Here is a 22,585-nt window from a genome sequence, read left to right on the forward strand (position 1 = left end):
CAAAATTAGCGACTCTATTTTCTATGTTATGTGCTGGTGTATCTACATTTGTCACGTTTTGTGGAATCATTTGGTCATTTTCTGATTCTTGAAAAGGTTCGCCAATTGGATGTGCACTGTTGGTCACTACACCGGAATCAGATAAATCTGACGTATTCTGACTACATTGTTCATCTTCGTGAAAAAAATTTATCTGTTCACAATTCAAATTTTGCAAACCGGGTGTGTCAAACTGGACAGCGTTCATTGTAACGGAACGTGCCGCGTCATCAATTGTTACATTTACTGTGGACATAACCGAATTTGTTTGTTCATCATTAGGATCAAAATCATTACTAGTGACTGGCACGCACTGATTATCTGTAATTAGAGGATTATCGCTATTACACTGAGTGTCGCAAGTATTATCGGTCAAATTATTCGAGTCGGCTATTTCATTCATTGCACATCGCGATGTACTGTCAAAATTAAACACAAAATCAATCAAAGTCAAAGCAAAAATGGAACAAATACAATTCCAACAAAGAGCAATAAAGTGCCGATGACCTGTGAAAGAAAGAGTGACAAATTAGTAAATGCGTTGCGCCAGATGCAAACTACATTTAAGTAAATATGAGCAGATATACGACTACTTCTCAGAAATTCACAAAAAAAATACGATCCTGGCCGGTCGTCGCCAAGTGTAACCTCCCCACAAAATTTTAACTAGTGTAACCTCCCCACAAAATTCTTTTATGTGAATAATATGAATAATATTCTAATTTAGTGTAACCTCCCCACGAATTTTTTCTTTTTTTTCACATTTAACCTCCCCACAAAATTCCTTTACATTTAACCTCCGTACAAAATTCATTCACATTTAGTGTAACGTCCCAACAACAAAAAATAAATTCAGTAACCTGGTAATAATTCAATGTAAAAAACCTCTGAATTAAATTGTCGCTCACTTATAACTTTTCAATAATTGACTGTGAATTTAACCTGGTAAATTTTGGACGTCAGCAGTGCTGCGTCATGGCCCTGAAAGATCATTCTGAATAAAAAAGAGAAAAATTGTTACCTCAATGAAGGCGCCGGATAACGCATATATATATATACACTCCTGGAAATGGAAAAAAGAACACATTGACACCGGTGTGTCAGACCCACCATACTTGCTCCGGACACTGCGAGAGGGCTTTACAAGCAATGATCACACGCACGGCACAGCGGACACACCAGGAACCGCGGTGTTGGCCGTCGAATGGCGCCAGCTGCGCAGCATTTATGCACCGCCGCCGTCAGTGTCAGCCAGTTTGCCGTGGCATACGGAGCTCCATCGCAGTCTTTAACACTGGTAGCATGCCGCGACAGCGTGGACGTGAACCGTATGTGCAGTTGACGGACTTTGAGCGAGGGCGTATAGTGGGCATGCGGGAGGCCGGGTGGACGTACCGCCGAATTGCTCAACACGTGGGGCGTGAGGTCTCCACAGTACATCGATGTTGTCGCCAGTGGTCAGCGGAAGGTGCACGTGCCGGTCGACCTGGGACCGGACCGCAGCGACGCACGGATGCACGCCAAGACCGTAGGATCCTACGCAGTGCCGTAGGGGACCTCACCGCCACTTCCCAGCAAATTAGGGACACTGTTGCTCCTGGGGTATCGGCGAGGACCATTCGCAACCGTCTCCATGAAGCTGGGCTACGGTCCCGCACACCGTTAGGCCGTCTTCCGCTCACGCCCCAACATCGTGCAGCCAGCCTGCAGTGGTGTCGCGACAGGCGTGAATGGAGGGACGAATGGAGACGTGTCGTCTTCAGCGATGAGAGTCGCTTCTGCCTTGGTGCCAATGATGGTCGTATGCGTGTTTGGCGCCGTGCATGTGAGCGCCACAATCAGGACTGCATACGACCGAGGCACACAGGGCCAACACCCGGCATCATGGTGTGGGGAGCGATCTCCTACACTGGCCGTACACCACTGGTGATCGTCGAGGGGACACTGAATAGTGCACGGTACATCCAAACCGTCATCGAACCCATCGTTCTACCATTCCTAGACCGGCAAGGGAACTTGCTGTTCCAACAGGACAATGCACGTCCGCATGTATCCCGTGCCACCCAACGTGCTCTAGAAGGTGTAAGTCAACTACCCTGGCCAGCAAGATCTCCGGATCTGTCCCCCATTGAGCATGTTTGGGACTGGATGAAGCGTCGTCTCACGCGGTCTGCACGTCCAGCACGAACGCTGGTCCAACTGAGGCGCCAGGTGGAAATGGCATGGCAAGCTGTTCCACAGGACTACATCCAGCATCTCTACGATCGTGTCCATGGGAGAGTAGCAGCCTGCGTTGCTGCGAAAGGTGGATATACACTGTACTAGTGCCGACATTGTGCATGCTCTGTTGCCTGTGTCTATGTGCCTGTGGTTCTGTCAGTGTGATCATGTGATGTATCTGACCCCAGGAATGTGTCAATAAAGTTTCCCCTTCCTGGGACAATGAATTCACGGTGTTCTAATTTAATTTCCGGGAGTGTATATATATCTTCTCTTAAAATAATGTTTTCTGGCACAGCCCTGTGCAATGCTGGCCGATAGATTTGTCATTTATGAAAGGAAGCAAGTGATTTTTCTTTTGTAACAATCGGAATGATCATGGATGGGAGAAATTAGTAAGCCGGCCGCGGTGGTCTAGCGGTTCTGGCGCTGCAGTCCGGAACCGCGGGACTGCTACGGTCGCAGGTTTGAATCCTGCCTCGGGCATGGGTGTGTGTGATGTCCTTAGGTTAGTTAGGTTTAAGTAGTTCTAAGTTCTAGGGGACTTATGACCTAAGATGTTGAGTCCCATAGTGCTCAGAGCCATTTGAACCATTTCAGAAATTAGTAAATTTTTTAAATTGAAATGAATGGTTGTTAAAAGTTACTTTTTATGAGAAAGATTATTATTACGAGATTTTTAAAACATTTACATGGGACTTGAGATAACATTACTACATATGCGCGAGGCTGCTTTTTACCTTATACAATAATACTCAGGCTCCGGCATAGCTGCACCGCGACCGGGCCAGCCAACACGATACACCAGACCAGAGCAGAGCAGACTGCAGACTAGCAACAACTTACTGCTACTGCTACACAGTTCCTAATGCAGTCAACACTGCTCTCTGGTCAGAGATTCTCTTATACCTTGCATATCGCAGGCAGCACATGAGCAATACATCGAAATTACATCTGCTCGGACCTCTTACAAGCGTTTCAATTTGAATTCTCCGCCGATACCTCTGTGAATATCGATCGTGATCAATTTGCATAACTCCTTCGTCGTGCGTCGTTTTCTCTCTCTTAGTGTGTACTGCACTTATGCGTCAAGAGTTGAGCGGTCTTCTTCATTAAGGGCAACTGATCACTAGGTCTGGAATCAAACTATTGTTACCACACCTATAGGGTCATCATTCTTGAACTATATGAAGAAAAACTTAAATTAGTAACAAACTACGGTGTGCACAGTCTATATTCAACGTGTAAACGTCACTGCAGATATTCGAATTTAGGTTACGACATGTCCAATATGCCTGCCGACATTGGCGATCATGTAGCGCAGACGAATAGCGGAATTCTGCACGACCCGCTAAGTGTCTGAGCATCGATGTTGTCGATGACCTCCTGAATGGCTGCTTTCAGCTCAGTAATCGTTTAGGGGTTATTTCTATGCAACTTGTCTCTAATAGCACCCCACAAAAGGGAGTCACATGTGTTCAGATCCTGAGAATGTGGCTGCCAATCGATGCCCGTGCCCAAGCCCAGAGACAGAATGCGCTCCGCAAAGTGCTCCTCCAGGATATCATGGGGTCGAGCTCTGCCATATCTTCTCGATGTCACGTCCACTTTGGATAACGAGGATGAAATTATCTTCCAATACCTTCACGTACCGTTCGACAGTCACCGTGCCATCAAGGACTATGGCACCGATTATTCCGTGACTGGACATTGGACACCACACAGAGACTTCTCGATCGCGAAATGCGGATTCTCAGTCCCCCAAATGCACCAATTTTGCTTATTGACGAAACCATCGAAATGAAAATAGCTGTCAACAACAAGGAGCGTGCGCATGCGCATATTAATTCCCATTATCCCCCACGGCCACTTTGAACGTCCTAACGCAAACCGTTCAGAAGTTATGAGGATTTTATTTAATATACTTCAATAATTGTCACCCTCTTCTTATCTGTAATATAACAAAAAAATTGAAATTTGTGTGCGTTGCGAACTAGTATCCCAAAGATGTTCGGGCTCACATGCGGTTCCTCTTCGTCGACACGTCTTGGTTCAAACTCGTCTAGGGACTGAACCACACGTGTCGCATTACACGCCCTGAATTACAGGCTTGTGAGCCTTTAGTTAAATTGTGTGGCTGATGGCAAGTTTGCAAAATACAAAGTTAACATAACACATAATAACAGTAATAATAATATCGGGAGCTAAATTAACGACACATAAATGATGTAGACCACACAGTTGTGATTTGGTTAGAATAATGTTTATTCAGAAAGCAAACTAATAGCGATAGTGATCGTATTTAGAGTTACTGTTACACTCGAGCGTATATCCATTTGACGCGGTTCAATCATTCACAATCTCTTAGCGAATTAGAAGTCCAATACTCCACCCCGTTAACTACACGAAAAGTTAGAGTTCACACCAGGCGCTTGGCTGCTCACCGCTCAGAGACTTAGTCCCGCGATACCACACAACGCGACATTTTCTGAGTCGTTTCGCTTCCTAGCTGCCTAAAGACCGACTGTCCGCTTTCACGTCTGCATTCGAACTGTACCCTTTGGTGTCTCCAGCCGAACTGTACTCTTTGGCGCCGGCCGGTGTGACCGAGCGGTTCTAGGCGCTTCAGTCTGGAACCGCGCGACCGCTACGGTCGCAGGTTCGAATCCTGTCTCGGGCATGGATGTGTGTGATGTCCTTATGTTAGTTAGGTTTAAGTAGTTGTAAGTTCTAGGGGACTGATGACCTCAGATGTTCAGTCCCATAGTGCTCTGAGCCATTTTTTTGTACTCTTTGGTGTCTCGACCAGAACTGCCCTCTGCCCGTCTCCGACAGCGTTTCCCGCGCGCCGAACACCTTCGCTCAACTGACTAGGGCAGTTCCCTTTCCTGAAGCCGTCCATCTGATTAGCTACAGCTTATCCTACATTACTTCACATTTTAACTCATTTAAATAATCAAAGCTTGACCACTTTCACGTTCTAAATAAAGTGACAATAATATCCACTACATAATAAACGTTAAATTCTTTTAACTTTGAATGTCACGGCGAGTAGCCTTGCACCAATGTGCTTTCTGATGAATAAATAAAGAATAGAAGTAACTATTATACACTAAACTTTTCAACAAGTATTCTATTACCTAATGAATCAATAAAGTGCCATTCTGTCATCGTTCATTGAGTATTGTGTAGAGGAAATGATGATCTGATGCTTAACTCAAAATACTGATAATTCAAACTTACTACATCTTTTAAACAAATAAAGTTACAGAGTTGATATTTACAACATTTGTCACTTTAGTGATGCGTTTCTATATGAAATGTTGATCGTTAAGATCGACCAAAGCGTTCAGATTTTAGCATTCAGGTCTTTGCTTCAAAACTTTTTAATTTCACTTTAACAGTAAATCCTAAACTATTATAGATATGATCAATATTGAAGTTTTATTGGAATCACCATGAAACTTTATGGAGGAGAGCGGATTACAATTACTGTGGCTTGATTACGTGCATTACTAAAGAATTAAACAATTTTTACAAAACTTTTCCTTTATGGCCGATCTTAGGTCCGCCACATTTAACACTGCTACGTCTCCTTGGCCACAAACGGCTTCTACTGGGTTTCCCTATGACGCAGGCTCTCGTCTGTCTCACTCCCACACTACAGCGCTCAGGCCTCAATAGAAAATAGACTCCTCTGAGTTTCCCCATCTCGTGGTGAATCTGCGCCCTTTGTGCCACACGGTCCTCGACCAAAGGGTTCGTTTCACAGTTCCTGCAGGCTAACTCCTTCGGCCATATGTTTAATATGTTAAATGAGAGCGCAATGCTCGTTAACTCACAGTGTCAATCGAGGTGAGAAAACATATCTAAAACAAGCCTGCCGATGTCACGGAAAAGGAGAACAGCAATACAAAAAACACAACCTCAGTAAAGTAAACAGTGAAAGCAATTTGTATTGTATAATAACGAGTGAACACCTGACGTGACCTTCAGCTGGGCTTCTTATTAAAATGTCAAAACTTGGTCTAATATAATTTTGTTGTACGGCTGATGCCGCGTAATAGACGCTTCAGACATTTAACAGAATCTGCATGTGCATCATTTCTATAGTGACAGTGATAAAATTCCAAAGAATTAACTACGTATTATCGCAATTACAGGTGGTTGAAGTGTCGCTGCCAGTGTCGTTATTTAATGAAATGATCATTTCATCGACTGAGCTTTCCAAAATCCTTTAGTTGCTACGGTTTTTTCCATAATGTGCTGCCTCTGATGGGTATCGTCCAGTCTCCATAGTTGACTTCCATATTTCAACATTAACTACAACATTACTTAGTGTATATCGTAATCCTTCCTTTTTTTAAAAAATTTTTTGTGTGGTGACCAAGAATTTATGAATGAATTTATGAGACTGGACAACACACAAATTTGATACTAAATCCTTCCGTAAGATTAATATAAAATGTTTGGATGGAGAAAACATTTCAAGCTTAGTTGCAATGGCGGTTTCCTTAGGGATTATCTTTCACCTGAGGCTAGTCTGTATTCAGCAGCAACTGCACTGGCTAAAATAAGGTAAGTTAAGCACTGTTTAATCTCATAATCAGTGCTGTGAAAATGTTGAAGTAACCATTCGTTTTATACGGTCACTTTGTCCTCAAGCTATTCTTCCAGTGGTTATTATGAATCGATGTCTGTTTGATAGTTAGGTTTCCGTCGTGTCATTTGTAAAATGACTGTCTTTTGCATCATTCAGGGTGTTTCAAAAAGAAAATACGTATTTGAATGCACACATTTATCAAAAATGGCCACGCCGGGTAGCCGCGCGGTCTCGGGCACCTTGCCACGGTCCGAGCGGCTTCCCCCGTCGCGGAGGTTCGAGTCGTCGCTCGGGCATGGGTATGTGTGTGTGTGTGTGTGTGTGTGTTGTCCTTATTGTAAGTTTGTCCTCAATACGACCCTACTCGAAGAAGTCACAGGGCGTCAAATCCGATGACCGTGGAGACCTGCTGAAAAGTACTTCCTTGCGGGTTGTTTGACGACTAATTCAACGGCTCGGTGCAGTTTCATTCGGATATTCAAGCGCTTGAAGACTCCAGTGATTGGGAGGTGTGTGTGTGTGGGGGGGGGGGGGGGGAGCTTCTTGTTGAAAAATGACGTTTGACGTTGTCCTTGCTCAGTCTCGTAAACAAAGAATTCTTTAACATTCCGCTAACCGTTAACAGTGTTCCATTAAAAAAGAGCGCGGCGTAAACAGATGACTTTGGGGGAATATCGTACATGTTCAATATGTGCATGTGAGTTCTGTAGACCCCAAATTCGAACAATGTATTTGTTTCATTTCCCACTAAGGTGAAAAGCAGCGTCGACATTGAACACGATGCGTTGTGCGAAAGCGTTGTGGAGCTTGTACGACTTCATAACCAACCGACGTCTCAAAGCACGCCAAATTACTGTTGTAGATAGATCTAGTTCGCGGTTGGCACGACGACTTGATTTTGTAGGCCTATGCCGGAAAGCGGTTTGAATCAGTGCGACATTTTGTGTCGGATACACGAGACGGCCAGGACTCTTTCGTTTACGCACACACACACACACACACACACAAACAAACACACACGCGCGCGCATCCCATATCTACAGAAAAAAATGTTTCATCCCTTCGGAACACAAAGTCGAGAACACAAAATGATTTCTGCTGCGGAGTAGCCATTTTGCAACATGTGACGATAACAAAGCAAACAGAAGACAACCAACGTCTAGTGGCAATGAATATACTCTAGTCGATTTATTCATTCCCTCCAATAATCGAACAGAGCTCAGTGATCGATAATTTTGACAACCAAGTACTTGGTAATACGTATATTCTTTTTGACGTACGCTGTATATGACAAGTGACGGGAGTTACTCAAGTGCTTGCTGTGTCAGTACCTTAGACCAGAATTTGACGATAGAATTTTCTTTTTCTCGCAGATCCTGGCGGAGCGAGTGGGATTTGAGACCCTGGTTGAAGTGTCCTATGAGGAATACGGGGAGCCAGACTTCAAGAAGAGCACCACACCTACCATGAAGATCATGGCTGCCCGTATAACGTGATGTGATATTCGGCTGTTTTCTCAGTTTACGTCTGGCATTGACAGCTTACTATGGCTGAGACTTGAGAAGTGGCATCAAGGGCAGTGTATTCATACACGTAGTTTGCTAAGTTATACCATTTTTAGATTTTTTTTTTCAAGTCTGTATGCGTAAGCACGTCAAACACAAACTGACAAAGATTTTGAAACTATTTGAATAAATGGAAAATGTGTTGTTCTCGTACATATAAAAAATAAGATATGCTGCTGCCTCCAGTTTTCCTAACTATTATCACTAGCTAAGATATTGCCGAAAAACATAAATTTGTCTACAAAAGTGGATGGAAAAACATTTCGCTGGAACAGATACACTTACAGCCCCAGAGCAACATTTTTAAACCGGTAGGTGTGTCCAAGTTGGCTTCTTAACAACTCGAGCAGTTTTCGTTGGCGTCTCGTGCTAAAGAGTGGCTGCAAGTTGAACCTGCAAAAGTCATCTACAAGAAGAAGATAAAGAATGTTGTTGAATGAATGCAATTTCTGACAATCTCTCGAAATTGTGATAGCACGGCTTCGGGACATGACAGCACGTAAATTGGCAACTGCAACAAAAAAAAAAAGATGAAGATAATAATATTAAAGTTTGCTTAAAATAGTATTAAATATCGTCCTCATCATTAAAACGGTGCTTCAAACTGTCGCACAAATTAGTAATTGCAACACTGTAATGCTGAAAATTCATACGTTTAGAAGCAAATAGACGTCACATTAAATTACTGACAGTTAATTTTGGGAAGGTCAGAGAGCTCTTTCTAGCTTACGCAAAATTTTAACAGTACCATTCAATACGTCACGCTGGTAATTATAGTCGCAATTGCCGATAAAATGGGAACATATTTCGTAGTATTAAACTTTCTCATGGGCAGTTATTAATTTCAGTACACTTAATTGTTAAGATTTTAAGGGTATTTAGCAATATATGCCTGTAAATCGAACTAATGAAACTTATCAGACTCATAGCCTGCACTATATTTTAGCAGCAGCTGGAGAAAGTATAATGTTACAGTGCAAGACCTAAGGAATTAAGAGGCTACCCCTGAACTGTAACTAGGGGGACAGAATCATTTTATAAGAGATACAATCAACTTTTGTGCCCTAGCATTCGGCGAATGAAAACTGTAACGTCTTACGCTACCAATTAGTTTAGAACAGTGAATGACTCCTTGCTGAAAAAACGATCACAGGTGCTATTTTAGAGCAATCTTATATTTCTGTCCTTGTTTCAGTCTACAAGATATGTTGCAGGAACAAAATAAAAAAATTCAGTAGATTAGGATATTTGTCTGGCGAACGTCAGGCAGTCTACCTAAACTAGTCCTAACATTAAACGTTATCCGAAAATAGCAGGCTTTGTTAATCTTCTGCGGCGAGGTACCTTTCGTTAAATATCTGAAGGCTGGTGAGCACAACTTGAAGTTTAGCTTTTTTTTTAGACACATGTAACAGGAATCTTTTTGTTCAGAGGAGTTTCATTTCATTAAAGTGTCCATGATTCACAAATTTTCCAGTATTATATTTGAAGCTGTAGGGAGCTGGTTGGGAGTACAAAGGTAACGCGGCCACAAAATAAAGTGTACTGGATCAGAATGTCATTGAAAAAAACTAAACTTTATAATGTGAAAAGGTACGTAGTTAAAAACAATCGCTGAAATGCATGAAAGTAAGTTGATAATTAAACACAACAAGCGTTTCCGCACGTTGGAGGGGAAAAATGAAATTACGAAGTAATTCAAGGTCTGAGCAGCTACAAAACTGTTGACCGGCCTGAGGCATTGCTCGTTACATCAACTGACTATACTTCACAACCGCTGCAACGGCTTAAGTGTCTACCATGTCGAAGTCATTTCAAGTAATACGATCTGACGTAGACTTGTCACTAAGGAACATGTTTCCTTGTCCATTTGTGGACACAACTATGCCTCACAGAACTTCAGTAGCACTTACGACAAATATGGGCGTAACAGAACTAATGACGGGTGGTTAGTAAAACAGAAATTAGTAACTGTGTTGCAGAATTTAAAGTTTGAATACAGAGAACTTTGAAGTGCAACGCCGAGCAAAACATTAGGTTAGAATTATACTTAAGGCCCCTTCTAGACAGTGTCACTTAGATTTACTCATACGGGGTTTACAGGAAAAAAATCAGATGCATTAAATCATCTATAATTGACATGTAAAACAGTAAAGCGAGCCAAACGCTTAATTTCAGAGGGCACAGGAAGATAAACTGTGGCAGTAGGCGACCAAACATACAGACAGAATCAACTAAGGCCGGTGGGCAGCAACGGTAAGTAAACAAATGACAAGATAATTATCTAGCAGGCGGCTAGTTCGGAAAGAACCAAATCACAAGTAATACGAACTTGTTGTAATCATCCTTAGCAGAACAGGTATCTTTCGAAGATGTGTAGTACAAAGTCGTTTGGTGAATGTCACCAGATCGATAAAATCATAAAATGAGGCCCCTGATAAGTAATGAATTAAATAGTGATTAACCTGCTCTTTGGCGCACACTTGTAGGCAGAATTTTTTGAACAATGTTTTAGTTAAATATAAAAGCATTGCATAAAATAAGTTTGAGAACCACTCAAAGAGTTAAACAGGGAAGCCTAACAGTGTGCTTAATAAGATGCCAAAACCATCGATGACCTAAAGGCTGCCAAACATAAAGACGCTAGGTAATATGCCAAGCAAGTAGTTAATAGTTAACCTTAAGAGTAAGTACCTTGAACACTACTTTAATGAAATACAAGATATTTTAAACAAGGCTGGCAAGCATTGAACAAAAGATTCAGGGCAGGTAACAGTATAGAATGACATGACAGAGAGCGTGTACTGCGCACACAACAAGCCAACCACGGTGCTCACTAACGTGGCGAGTAGACAGCAAAATTTGAAGTTTAATACAAGTTCGCCACAAATCATGAATATGTGTCCAGCCAATCGGCCAGACACAGCCCAGTGTCAAATCCCAAACTAGAGCCTGTAGCTCACAACAGCAGACCAGTGGAGTATCATGTACGTCCGAAAGGAACCAGGATGCAGTGATTCGCACACAGTCTCAGAACAAAATCTCTGCCCGTTGCAGAAAGGTCTCAAGGCGCCAAACACACTCTACGGCCAAGCCCCAGCCTTCCCGCTACGTTTGGCATGAAAGCGCGCTCACACATCCTCTGTAAACATGGACCTGCAAGTGCCCACAGCTGCCAGAAAGTGCCTTCCACTAGCTAGCCGAGCATGGCCCTATATTTTCGACCGCCGCTGTTTATATGCTCCCTCTTGCAGCCAATCGTCCCCTGGTCTCCCAGCAATGGGCCAGAGACGAACAAAAGGCAGATACAATCGATGCTAGAGCACGATGGTGGTAGTGGTACCATCTCAGTGATTATTTTTACCACTGTCTCGCCTTTTCTCTCACCTAGGCAGTCAGAGGAGGCCAGCACACAGAGGAGAGACTTGGAGTGACTCCTTCAGGCAGATTTCAGGTTATGTGTATTGTGTCGGGAGGCAGGAGTCTTAGCATTCTGGCTATATGGATGCAGTCGTGGAACTACCTAGAGCAGTTCGTTCTTGTTTTTGTCACGCCTCGAGACACTAAAACGTTTTGTGTCCATTTGGTCGTCGTAGCGACCACAGATTTAACGTAGTGTTATCATAAATGCCTTCTCAAACTTTCAGTCTTCGGTTTTTGCACTCGGCCTCGATACTTTCCTTTATTAGGCTTGTCTGTCCTATATCTAGATCAGCGGTTCCCAACCTTTATGTGATCATTACCCCTGAGTTCAATCAGATATTAGTTAGTATCCCTCCCTCCATCGGTATCAACATTAGCACTTAACTAAACTATGGAATGAAAATGAATTGTATTTGAACACTTTCATTGTTAAAATGACGGAAGATAAATGATATATAGTTTTTTGTAGGTGTTGTGTAAAACCGTGAAGTAATGAGCCACTGAGAAAATTGGTGCGGCATATATACATAAAAAAAATAAACGGTCACAATGCCCATATAGTACTAGGGACAGAAAGTTGGCTGAAACCAGACGTAAACGGTAATGAAATCCTGAACTCAGATTGGAATGTATACCGCGGAGACAGGCTGGACAGTGAAGGGGGAGGCGTGTTTGTATCGATAACAAGTGCAATAGTATCGAAGGAAATTGACGGAAATCCGAAATGTCAAATAACTTGGGTGAAGGTCACGGTTAAAGCGGCCTCAGACATGGTAATTGGATGTCTCTATAGGCCCCCTGGCTCAGCAGCTGTTGTGTCTGAGCACCTGAAAGATAATTTGGAAAATATTTCGAGTACATTTCCCCACCATGTTTTAGTTCTGGGTGGAGATTTTAATTTGCCGGATATAGACTGGGAGACTCAAACGTTCATAACGGGTGGCAGGGACAAAGAATCCAGATAATTTTTTTAAGTGCTTTATCTGAAAACTACCTTGAGCAGTTAAACAGAAAACCGACTCGTGGCGATAACATATTAGACCTTCTGGTGACAAACAGACCCGAACTATTTGAAACAGTTAACGCAGAACAGGGAATCAGCGATCATAAAGCGGTTACTACATCGATGATTTCAGCCGTAAATAGAAATATTAAAAAAGGTAGGAAGAGTATTCTGTTTAGAAAAAGTGACAAAAAGCTGATTTCAGAGTACCTGATGGCTCAAAACGAAAGTTTTGTCTCAAGTACAGATAGTGTTGAGGATCAATGGACAAAGTTCAAAACCATCGCACAATATGCGTTAGATGAGTATGTGCCAAGCAAGATCGTAAGAGATGGAAGAGAGCCACCGTGGTACAACAACCGAGTTAGGAAACTGCTTCGGAAGCAAAGGGAACTTCACAGCAAACATAAACATAGCCAAAGCCTTGCAGACAAACAAAAATTACGCAAAGCGAAAGGCGTTCAATGAATTCGAAAGTAAAGTTCTATGTACTGACTTGGCAGAAAATCCTAAGAAATTTTGGTCTTATGTCAAAGCGGTAGGTGGATCAAAACAAAATGTCTAGACACTCTGTGACCAAAATGGTACTGAAACAGAGGATGACAGACTAAAGGCCGAAATACTAAATCTCTTTTTCCAAAGCTGTTTCACAAAGGAAGACTGCACTGTAGTTCCTTCTCTACATTGTCGCACAGATGACAAAATGGTAGATATAGAAATAGACGACAGAGGGATAGAGAAACAATTAAAATCGCTCAAAAGAGGAAAGGCCGCTGGACCTGATGGGATACCCGTTCGATTTTACACAGAGTACGCGAAGGAACTAGCCCCCCTTCTTGCAGTGGTGTACCGTAGGTCTCTAGAAGAACGTAGCGTTCCAAAGGATTGGAAAAGGGCACAGGTCATCCCCGTTTTCAAGAAGGGACGTCGAACAGATGTGCAGAACTATGGACCTATATCTCTAACGTCGATCAGTTGTAGAATTTTGGAACACGTATTATGTTCGAGTATAATGACTTTTCTGGAGACTAGAAATCTACTCTGTAGGAATCAGCATGGGTTTCGGAAAAGACGGTCGTGTGAAACCCAGCTCGCGCTATTCGTCCACGAGACTCAGAGGGCCATAGACACTGGTTCACAGGTGGATGCCATGCTTCTTGACTTCCGCAAGGCGTTCGATACAGTTCCCCACAGTCGTTTAATGAACAAAGTAAGAACATATGGACTATCAGACCACTTGTGTGATTGGATTGAAGAGTTCCTAGATGACAGAACGCAGCATGTCATTCTCAATGGAGAGAAGTCTTCCGAAGTAAGAGTGATTTCGGGTGTGCCGCAGGGCAGTGTCGTAGGACCGTTGCTATTCACAATATACATAAATGACCTTGTGGATGACATCGGAAGTTCACTGAGGCTTTTTGCAGAAGATGCTGTGGTGTATCGAGAGGTTGTAACAGTGGAAAATTGTACTGAAATGCAGGAGGATCTGCAGCGAATTGACGCATGGTGCAGGGAATGGCTATTGAATCTCAATGTAGACAAGTGTAAAGTGCTGCGAATACATAGAAAGCTAGATCCCTTATCATTTAGCTACAAAATAGCAGGTCATCAACTGGAAGCAGTTAATTCCATAAATTATCTGGGAGTACGCATTAGGAGTGATTTAGAATGGAATGATCGTATAAAGTTGATCGTTGGTAAAGCAGATGCCAGACTGAGATTCATTGGAAGTATCCTAAGGAAATGCAATCCGAAAACAAAGGAAGTGGGTTACAGTACGCTTGTTCGCCCACTGCTTGGATACTGCTCAGCAGTGTGGGATCCGTACCAGATAGGGTTGATACAAGAGATAGAGAAGATCCAACGGAGAGCAGCGCGCTTCGTTACAGGATCATTTAGTAATCGCGGAAGCGTTACGGAGATGATAGATAAACTCCAGTGGAAGACTCTGCAAGAGACGCTCAGTAGCTCGGTACGGGCTTTTGTTGAAGTTTCGAGAACATACCTTCACCGAGGAGTCAAGCAGTATATTGCTCCCTCCTACGTATATCTCGCGAAGAGACCATGAGGATAAAATCAGAGAGATTAGAGCCCACACAGAGACATACCGACAATCCTTCTTTCCACGAACAATACGAGACTGGAATAGAAGGGAGAACCGGTAGAGGTACTCAAGGTACCCTCCGCCACATACCGTCAGGTGGCTTGCGGAGTATGGATGTAGATGTAGATGTAGATGTAAAAACTTTTTTATAGAATGATGAAGTAATTGTCAGAGCATTCAAAGTGTTACCTAAAAGTAACTCTCACAGAAAAGCATTAAACTACCCAGTCTGAGGATAGAGACTTATTCAGAAATGGTTCAAAAGGCTCTAACCACTATGGGACTTAACATCTGTGGTCATCAGTCCCCTAGACTTAGAACTACTTAAACCTAACTAACCTGAGGACATCACACACATCCATGCCCGAGGCAGGATTCGCATCTGCGAACGTAGCAGCAGCGTGGCTCCGGACTGAAGCGCCTAGAACCGCTCGGTCACAGCAGCTGGCTATAGACATTTGTTACAGAAAATATTTCTGATATGGTAGGATAGCAGGAAACGGGCTACTGGAGTTGAAGAACCAAATCCAAGTCTAGGATACAGTAAAACTACAATTTGTTTCTTTTATTTTCCGATACACAGTACGATGATAGCATGCATAGAACTAAAACCAAGCAACTTAAGGTGTTACAGACAAGCTCAACAGTCTCAGTAGCACAACCGAGATTCGGAACAAATGTTTAAACAGACTGTAACGAAGGCAAAGATTAAGCAGTATATGACGTCACAGGAAGGCTCGTCAATGTGATTAACAAAGCAGACTGAAAACAAATGTTCAGAGAAACTTTAGCTAACGCAAAATTTGATTAGAAATCTAAAAACGCTAAAGGTTCTCCAACGCAATAAAACTGAGAAATTTCAGATACATGACAATAAACGTGCACAGAACTTTCGTAGGTTTACTAAGGATTTATATAGATTTTTCAACTTTCAAGAAAAGCCTATAACACAGCGATCGCGAGTTGGTTCTCCAGCTGACCTAGGCGCCAGCTATGCGCGGAATAACTTCAGCATTGTTACCCACATTTTTACACACATCTAAACACGCCAAAAGGCAATTAATACGTCATACCCTGCTGCCAGCAAGTGATCAAGACTTACGATTAGCCGCACACTACCACCAATCACAGTACGAGGAGAATGTTGAAGTTTAGTCTAAACCAATGCTTACAAAAGAGCACAATTGAAACCGAGCCACCTTTAATGTGTGGATAAAAACCTCTTCCAAGATTAAACTCAAATCACTGGAAACCACCTTCAATGCGTGGACTAAAACAATAAAAGTTTACTCTGATGAATTTAAAAACTTCTTCAAAACGTAAGCAAATTTTTAAGAGGGAAATAAACCTTTAAACAAAAGTTCACAATTGGGAAAAGACAGGGTGACACAGAAAAACAGAAACATTTCAACAATCCATAAAACTAGAAATGATGAAAGAAAGAAATTGCATTCATAATAATTGAAACCTTACAACTTTGCCATTTAGGAAACATTGATGGCATTTATCATTTTTTTAAAATACGTCCTTTATATGGCATCCTCCTGTATGTATACATTCGTGAAATCTGCTGTTGAGATTCCTCATTGACCGCTGCAACATCTCAGCTGGGATACTGAGAACTGAATCCCGAATTCTCTGTTTTAACTCAGCCAATGTTCTTGGTCGAGTCGTGCAGACTTCGCTCTTGAGGTGGCCTCACAATAAAAATTCACAAACGGGTAAATCTGGCGATCTATGGGCCAGGGAATGTTACCGAATCGTGAGATCGCACGGTTGCCAGACAATTCTCGCACGTATGCCCTTGATTGCCGTGCTGTGCGTGATGTCGCTCCGTCCTGTTGGAACCAGGCTTCTTGAACGTTTGGAAAGTTGTTCAATGCAGGTGTAACAAAAGTTGGTAGCATCACCACGTAACGATCGGGGCTGACAGTTATCGTGTTTCGCTGTTCATTTGCGAAAAAATACGGTCCGATAATCCCATGTGATGAAACACCACGCCATACTGTCACTTTACTAGCATGTAAAGGGCGCTCATGAACGTCTTTAGGATTTGCGTTTGCCCAGTAACAGTGGTTCTGTTTATTCACATAACCTGTGAGATGAAAATGTGCATCTGACATCCACAACTTGTTTAGAAATTCGTCGTCATTGTTTAATTTTGTTATCATTTGTTGACAGAATCCTAATCTTAACCGGTATTCGTTGTCCTTCAGTTGTTGCACCATCTGTAGTTTGTACGGATGAAATTTTAAATGAAGATGAAGAATTCTGCGAAGACTCTCCCGGGACACTCCAATCACTGCTGCTTGCTTACGAATTGAACGCCATGGGCTCCGTACGACAGACTCGCAAACAACATCAATGTTCGCTGGAGAACGGACACTTCTTGGTCGTCCTGTTGGTTTCTTCTTGAGGGCAGATCCAGTCTCTTCAAAGTTATTACTCTAACATTTTATCGCGTGTTTCGACGGAACGGCATCATGACGTCCTAAATTATAAAAACGTCGGAACACCCTCTGCACCGTCACCAAACTATCATTGTTTTTATAAAACATTTTTATGGCTAAAGCACGCTTTCGTCCGTTTCACTGATCGACGATTACTGAAATGGCGGACTGTTTACTCGCTAACTGTCACGAACCCGCAGTGCTGCCACCTGACCATGGCTGCCACTACTCGTTTGAAGCATTCCCGTTATTCTGTGTCACCCCGTACTAAGGTTACACTTAGCCGTCTTTGAGCGGTAGAAAAAAATCTTTCATACTTTAAACAAATTCACAATACTAAGTTTACACTGGGCCACTGTCAGAGGGCGAGCAGTTTAACATCGGTATTCCCCCCTCCCCCAATTTAGAGGCAGATGAGAATTATGAACAGTTAATTAGCAAGCCGGAAGTTCCATACAGCGTGGCACTATGGAGGTGACTAAAAACGCGGGCACAGTCAAGCCAAACCAAGCAACAACTACGCCGATGTGGTGCAAGAAAACACTGTTTACTGCGGACAGAGCAGCTTTAACGGTAATCACTAAAGGGGAGAACCGAAAAACAACTTCCAGGCTGGTAACGTTCAAATACAGCGGTTCGCCAAGAAGGGTAATGGCTAGCAGAGCAGCTCACACGGACTCTGTACTGTAAATAACTCCGTAAGACGGCACAAAACGGCCAGGCGACAACCAGGTCTCCAACACGACGCGCTGCTTCTGTGAGGCGTTCCGATCGCAACTGGCCGCTCCAAACTCACTGGTCCCGCTCGGGCCCGCGACGCTCCGCCAAAGTCCAAAGGGACCACTCGCCCGCCACTGACAGCCCGAGGTAAACACTCTGACCGACGATAGGGACGATATGTACCCGGAACGCACGTATCAGCTTCCCCTGTACTGCTCCTCTACCAAGCGACACTTGCTTCATTCACATCCTGCACTCCAGTTATACGTCAACCAAATTAAAATACGAGAACTATACTTAGGCCTACTGCTTGTAAATCACTTATAAACTGGAAGTAACTGGAAGACTTTATACTGCCACTTCTCTGTGTCTGACTATTGCTACTAGTAACAGTAGTAATAATAATAATAATAATAATAAACAGTGTAGATCCTACAGCAATATACTAGCCATTACATAATTACTATTGTGTTGTCAATTAGTGCGCTTTTTTATTGCGAAGTGAATAACAAAGCAATTTCTTGTCCTTTGAAGGAACTCGCTACAACTGGGAGAAGGCATTTTCATGAGGTATTTAAGCACATGTGATATATATGTCTCAAATTTACCATAGGGTACAAAGCATAAAATATGTGTGTACTGGATGCACACTGTGAGAAAGGTGATGCTCATACATACGTTTCACAAGGAGTTAATTTCCACAAAGGTTTTTTGTTCTTTATTGCATTTCAATTCCCCATCGAGGAGGGCTGGCATCAGCATATGCGCTGCTCTTCAGCCGAAAGACATAGAACACACAATAGAAGACATTTAAAAATAACATAAAGGAGAAAATATGGTGTACATAGATATAAAAATTTAATAAGCCACATCTGCAAACACTAACGCGAATTCTTTACAGACGAATGGAAAAATTAGTAGAAGCCGACCTCGGGGAAGACAAGTTTGGATTCCATAGAAATACTGGAACGCGTGAGGCAATACTGACCTTACGACTTATCTTAGACGCTGGATTAAGGAAAGGCAAACCTATGTTTCTAGCGTTTGTAGACTTAGAGAAAGCTTTTGACAATGTTGACTGGAATACTGTCTTTCAAATTCTAAAGGTGGCAGGCGTAATATACGGGGAGCGAAAGGCTATTTACAATTTCTATAGAAACGCAGTTATAAGAGTTGAGGGGCATCAAAGGGAAGCAGTGGTTGGGAAGGGAGTGAGACAGGGTTGTAGCCTCTCCCCGATGTTATTCAATCTGTATATTGAGCAAGCAGTAAAGGAAACAAAAGAAAAATTCGGAGTAGATATTAAAATCCATGAAGAAGAAATAAAAACTTTGAGGTTCGCCGATGACACTGTAATTCTGTCAGAGACAGCAAAGGACTTGGAAGAGCAGTTCAATGAAATGGACAGTGTCTTGAAAGGAGCATATAAGATGAACATCAACAAAATCAAAACGTGGATAATGGAATGTAGTCGAATTAAGTCGGGTCATGCTGAGGGAATTAGATTAGGAAATGAGACACTTAAAGTAGTAAAGGAGTTTTGCTATTTGGAGCGCAAAATAACTGATGATGGTCGAAGTAGAGAGGATATAAAATGTAGACTGGCGATGGCAAGGAAAGCGTTTCTGAAGAAGAGAAATTTGTTAACATCGAGTATAGATTTAAATATCAGGAAGTCGTTTCTGAAAGCATTTGTATGGAGTATAGCCATGTATGGAAGTGAAACGTGGACGATAAATAGTTTGGACAAGATGAGAATAGAAGCTTTCGAAATGTGGTGCTACAGAAGAATACTGAAGATGAGATGGGTAGCTCACATAACTAATGACGAGGTATTGAATAGGATTGGGGAGAAGAGAAGTTTGTGGCACGACTTGACTAGAAGAAGGGATCAATTGATAGGACATGTTCTGAGGCATCAAGGGATCACCAATTTAGCATTGGAGGGCAGTGTGGGTGGTCAAAATCGTAGAGGGAGACCAAGAGATTAATACACTAAGCAGACTCAGAAGGATGTAGGTTGCAGTAGGTACTGGGAGATGGAGAAGCTTGCACAGGATAGAGTAGCATGGAGAGCTGCATCAAACCAGTCTCAAGACTGAAGACCACAACAACAACAACTGATACAAAAGAGGAACGATCTTTGTGGGAGACGATGGACAAAATGGGGGAGACTGTAAAATGGAGATAAAAACCGTAAAAAAGCAGTGCACACAAAAAAACCACCCACTGGGACAATCAAAAGAAGGCGAACTGTGACCGGAGCATAAAAGTATCGACGGACGGCGTAGCACATAACAATCACTTACAGTAACACTATGTCCACTACAGTGTTTCAAGCGTTAATTTTGTGACTCGAAAACAATTCAACTCTTTTGTTTTTAACCTTCAGAAAATTGCGTTTTGCCATTCCGTTGATAATTACTCCCAGATTGAGAACCACTGGTGTAGACGGAGCACATTGGATTCCGCGAAATTTTCGATAAGTGGCGCAGATGAAACCAGCTGTAATAAATTCGTGTGTTGAATGTCAGTATATTCGCTCTGGTGACCTGAGGCTACTGATGGTGCACCTGTCGCCGTTAACTTCTTCTGTCACGTGCTTCGCGTCAGTGATATACTGCCTTTCATTCCTGTTTCTGCTTTCTTGTCTGCAGGTACTTGCTGTGTTTTACACGGCCCAGGGCATTAATTGCTGTAACGTAGCGTGTTGTAAAGCTCCATGCTGACTGGACATTTCCCAAGACATTTCGCATTCAGGAACAAGTCGTTCTCGTAACAGCTTATTACGTCAACCAGAGATAAACGGCAGTTCCTGCAGCGCAGCGATAAGAATTGACGGCACGTGTAGCCTTGCTGTTTAATTTCCGTACCTTTTTAGGTTGTTTATTTCATTATTTCTCCTATTCTCTTCAACTGTAGATTTCGTGAAGCACTCATTACGGCCTGAGCTACGTATGTTAATTAACACTACGCTATTATGAAATCATTAGGTCAAGCTACTGACTATTAGGTAACATCTTGGACAGTTATCCTACTGAAAACCATACCTTATAAATTCCAGAAATGAATTTTTGGAACATTACGAGTGCAAAAAGTTTCTGTAGACTAAAAGATTCAATGATTGACCATGGAATATTGTTTAAGTAATAGATACTCGCATTTAAACAACACACCTGAACGTACTCGCTTCTTTTAAAAAAAAATAGTCTTCTGTTCCTTCACACTGACAGCATTTTATCACTAGTTAAAATTCGTAATTGATTCGGTTACTTTAATTACCTAGACAGCTGAGATCATTGACACCCTGCAACTACACGACGCCAAAGATTGACGTATCACATTGCCGAGACCTAGTAATTATCTTGTACTGCGACGCAGAAATTTGAAATTTGACTCAAAGGAGCATACAACCATCATCTGTAATGGTCTAAGGACATGGCAACGCCACACAGGGGCTCGACAACGCTTCAGGCAGCGACGTGCTGACCTACGCGAAAAAAGAGCCACAGCTCAGAATTTCGTGTGACTTGTAGTAAGGTGGGTTGATGACGTCACCAAGCCGCACCTCAGTTCTGCCCAGAGCCACGGTGGGCGTGTCACGCGATGGCAAAGTCGCCACAGCCCCTCTTACCCACATTTCGCCCATTCTTTTGACGCCTCTGCGATAGAGGTCAGAACGGTGACAACCAGAGTTCAAATCACGCGGTTTTCTCATATGGCCGGGGTAAAGATTTGCCGGCCGGAGTGGCCGTGCGGTTCTGGGCACTACAGTCTGGAGCCGAGCGACCGCTACGGTCGCAGTTTCGAATCCTGCCTCGGGCATGGATGTGTGTGATGTCCTTAGGTTAGTTAGGTTTAAGTAGTTCTAAGTTCTAGGCGACTGATGACCTCAGAAGTTAAGTCGCGTAGTGCTCAGAGCCAATCGAACCATTTTTTTGAAAAGGTTTCAGACACACCGCTGGTTAGAACCGACGTGAAACGCCCTCAGAGTGCGAGTGTGGGATACAGAGCGTCAGCGAAACCACTCCATTCTTTGAGGCGTTAATTTGAGCCTTACGTACTTTCTTCTGTATTTAACTTCAACTAGGTCCCAAACATATGCAGTGCTACTGTTGATTATATTTTTCTAATGATACATTATCTTCTCTCTCCCCTCACCCCTTACGTGTACTCTTGGCAGCAATAAATGTGGGCCAATGCTGAATGCAACCAACATAACGTAGTTGGGGCGCAGGTCCTCTAAACACCAAAACCCTGTACGGTACTGTAGTTCGACTGCACACAATGGTTACGCAAGAGACCACTAGAGAACACTGCTCATTATGGCAGCCAGTCCAGATGTAGACTAATACTGCAATACAAAAAATATTAGAAAACATAATATTAGAGATGAGACAGTCCTTAACGCTTGTAAATTAAACTTCATCACAATAAGTGACACTACGTAAGTCTTAT

General features: G+C 42.7%; 1 protein-coding gene across 1 annotated transcript in view; it reads left to right on the forward strand.

Annotated features, from left to right (window-relative positions):
- LOC126458623 (uncharacterized) overlaps window positions 1-8,594 on the forward strand; it is a 77,161-nt gene extending 68,567 nt beyond the window's left edge. Inside the window, exon 4 of the mRNA XM_050095790.1 lies at window positions 8,236-8,594. Within this exon, the coding sequence (XP_049951747.1) occupies window positions 8,236-8,358 (123 nt within the window). The 3' untranslated portion in view covers window positions 8,359-8,594. The remainder of the gene's footprint in view (window positions 1-8,235) is intronic.
- Window positions 8,595-22,585: the final 13,991 nt, after the last annotated feature.

The sequence above is a fragment of the Schistocerca serialis genome, chromosome 2 (assembly GCF_023864345.2).
Source record: "Schistocerca serialis cubense isolate TAMUIC-IGC-003099 chromosome 2, iqSchSeri2.2, whole genome shotgun sequence".
Lineage (NCBI taxonomy): Eukaryota > Metazoa > Arthropoda > Insecta > Orthoptera > Acrididae > Schistocerca > Schistocerca serialis.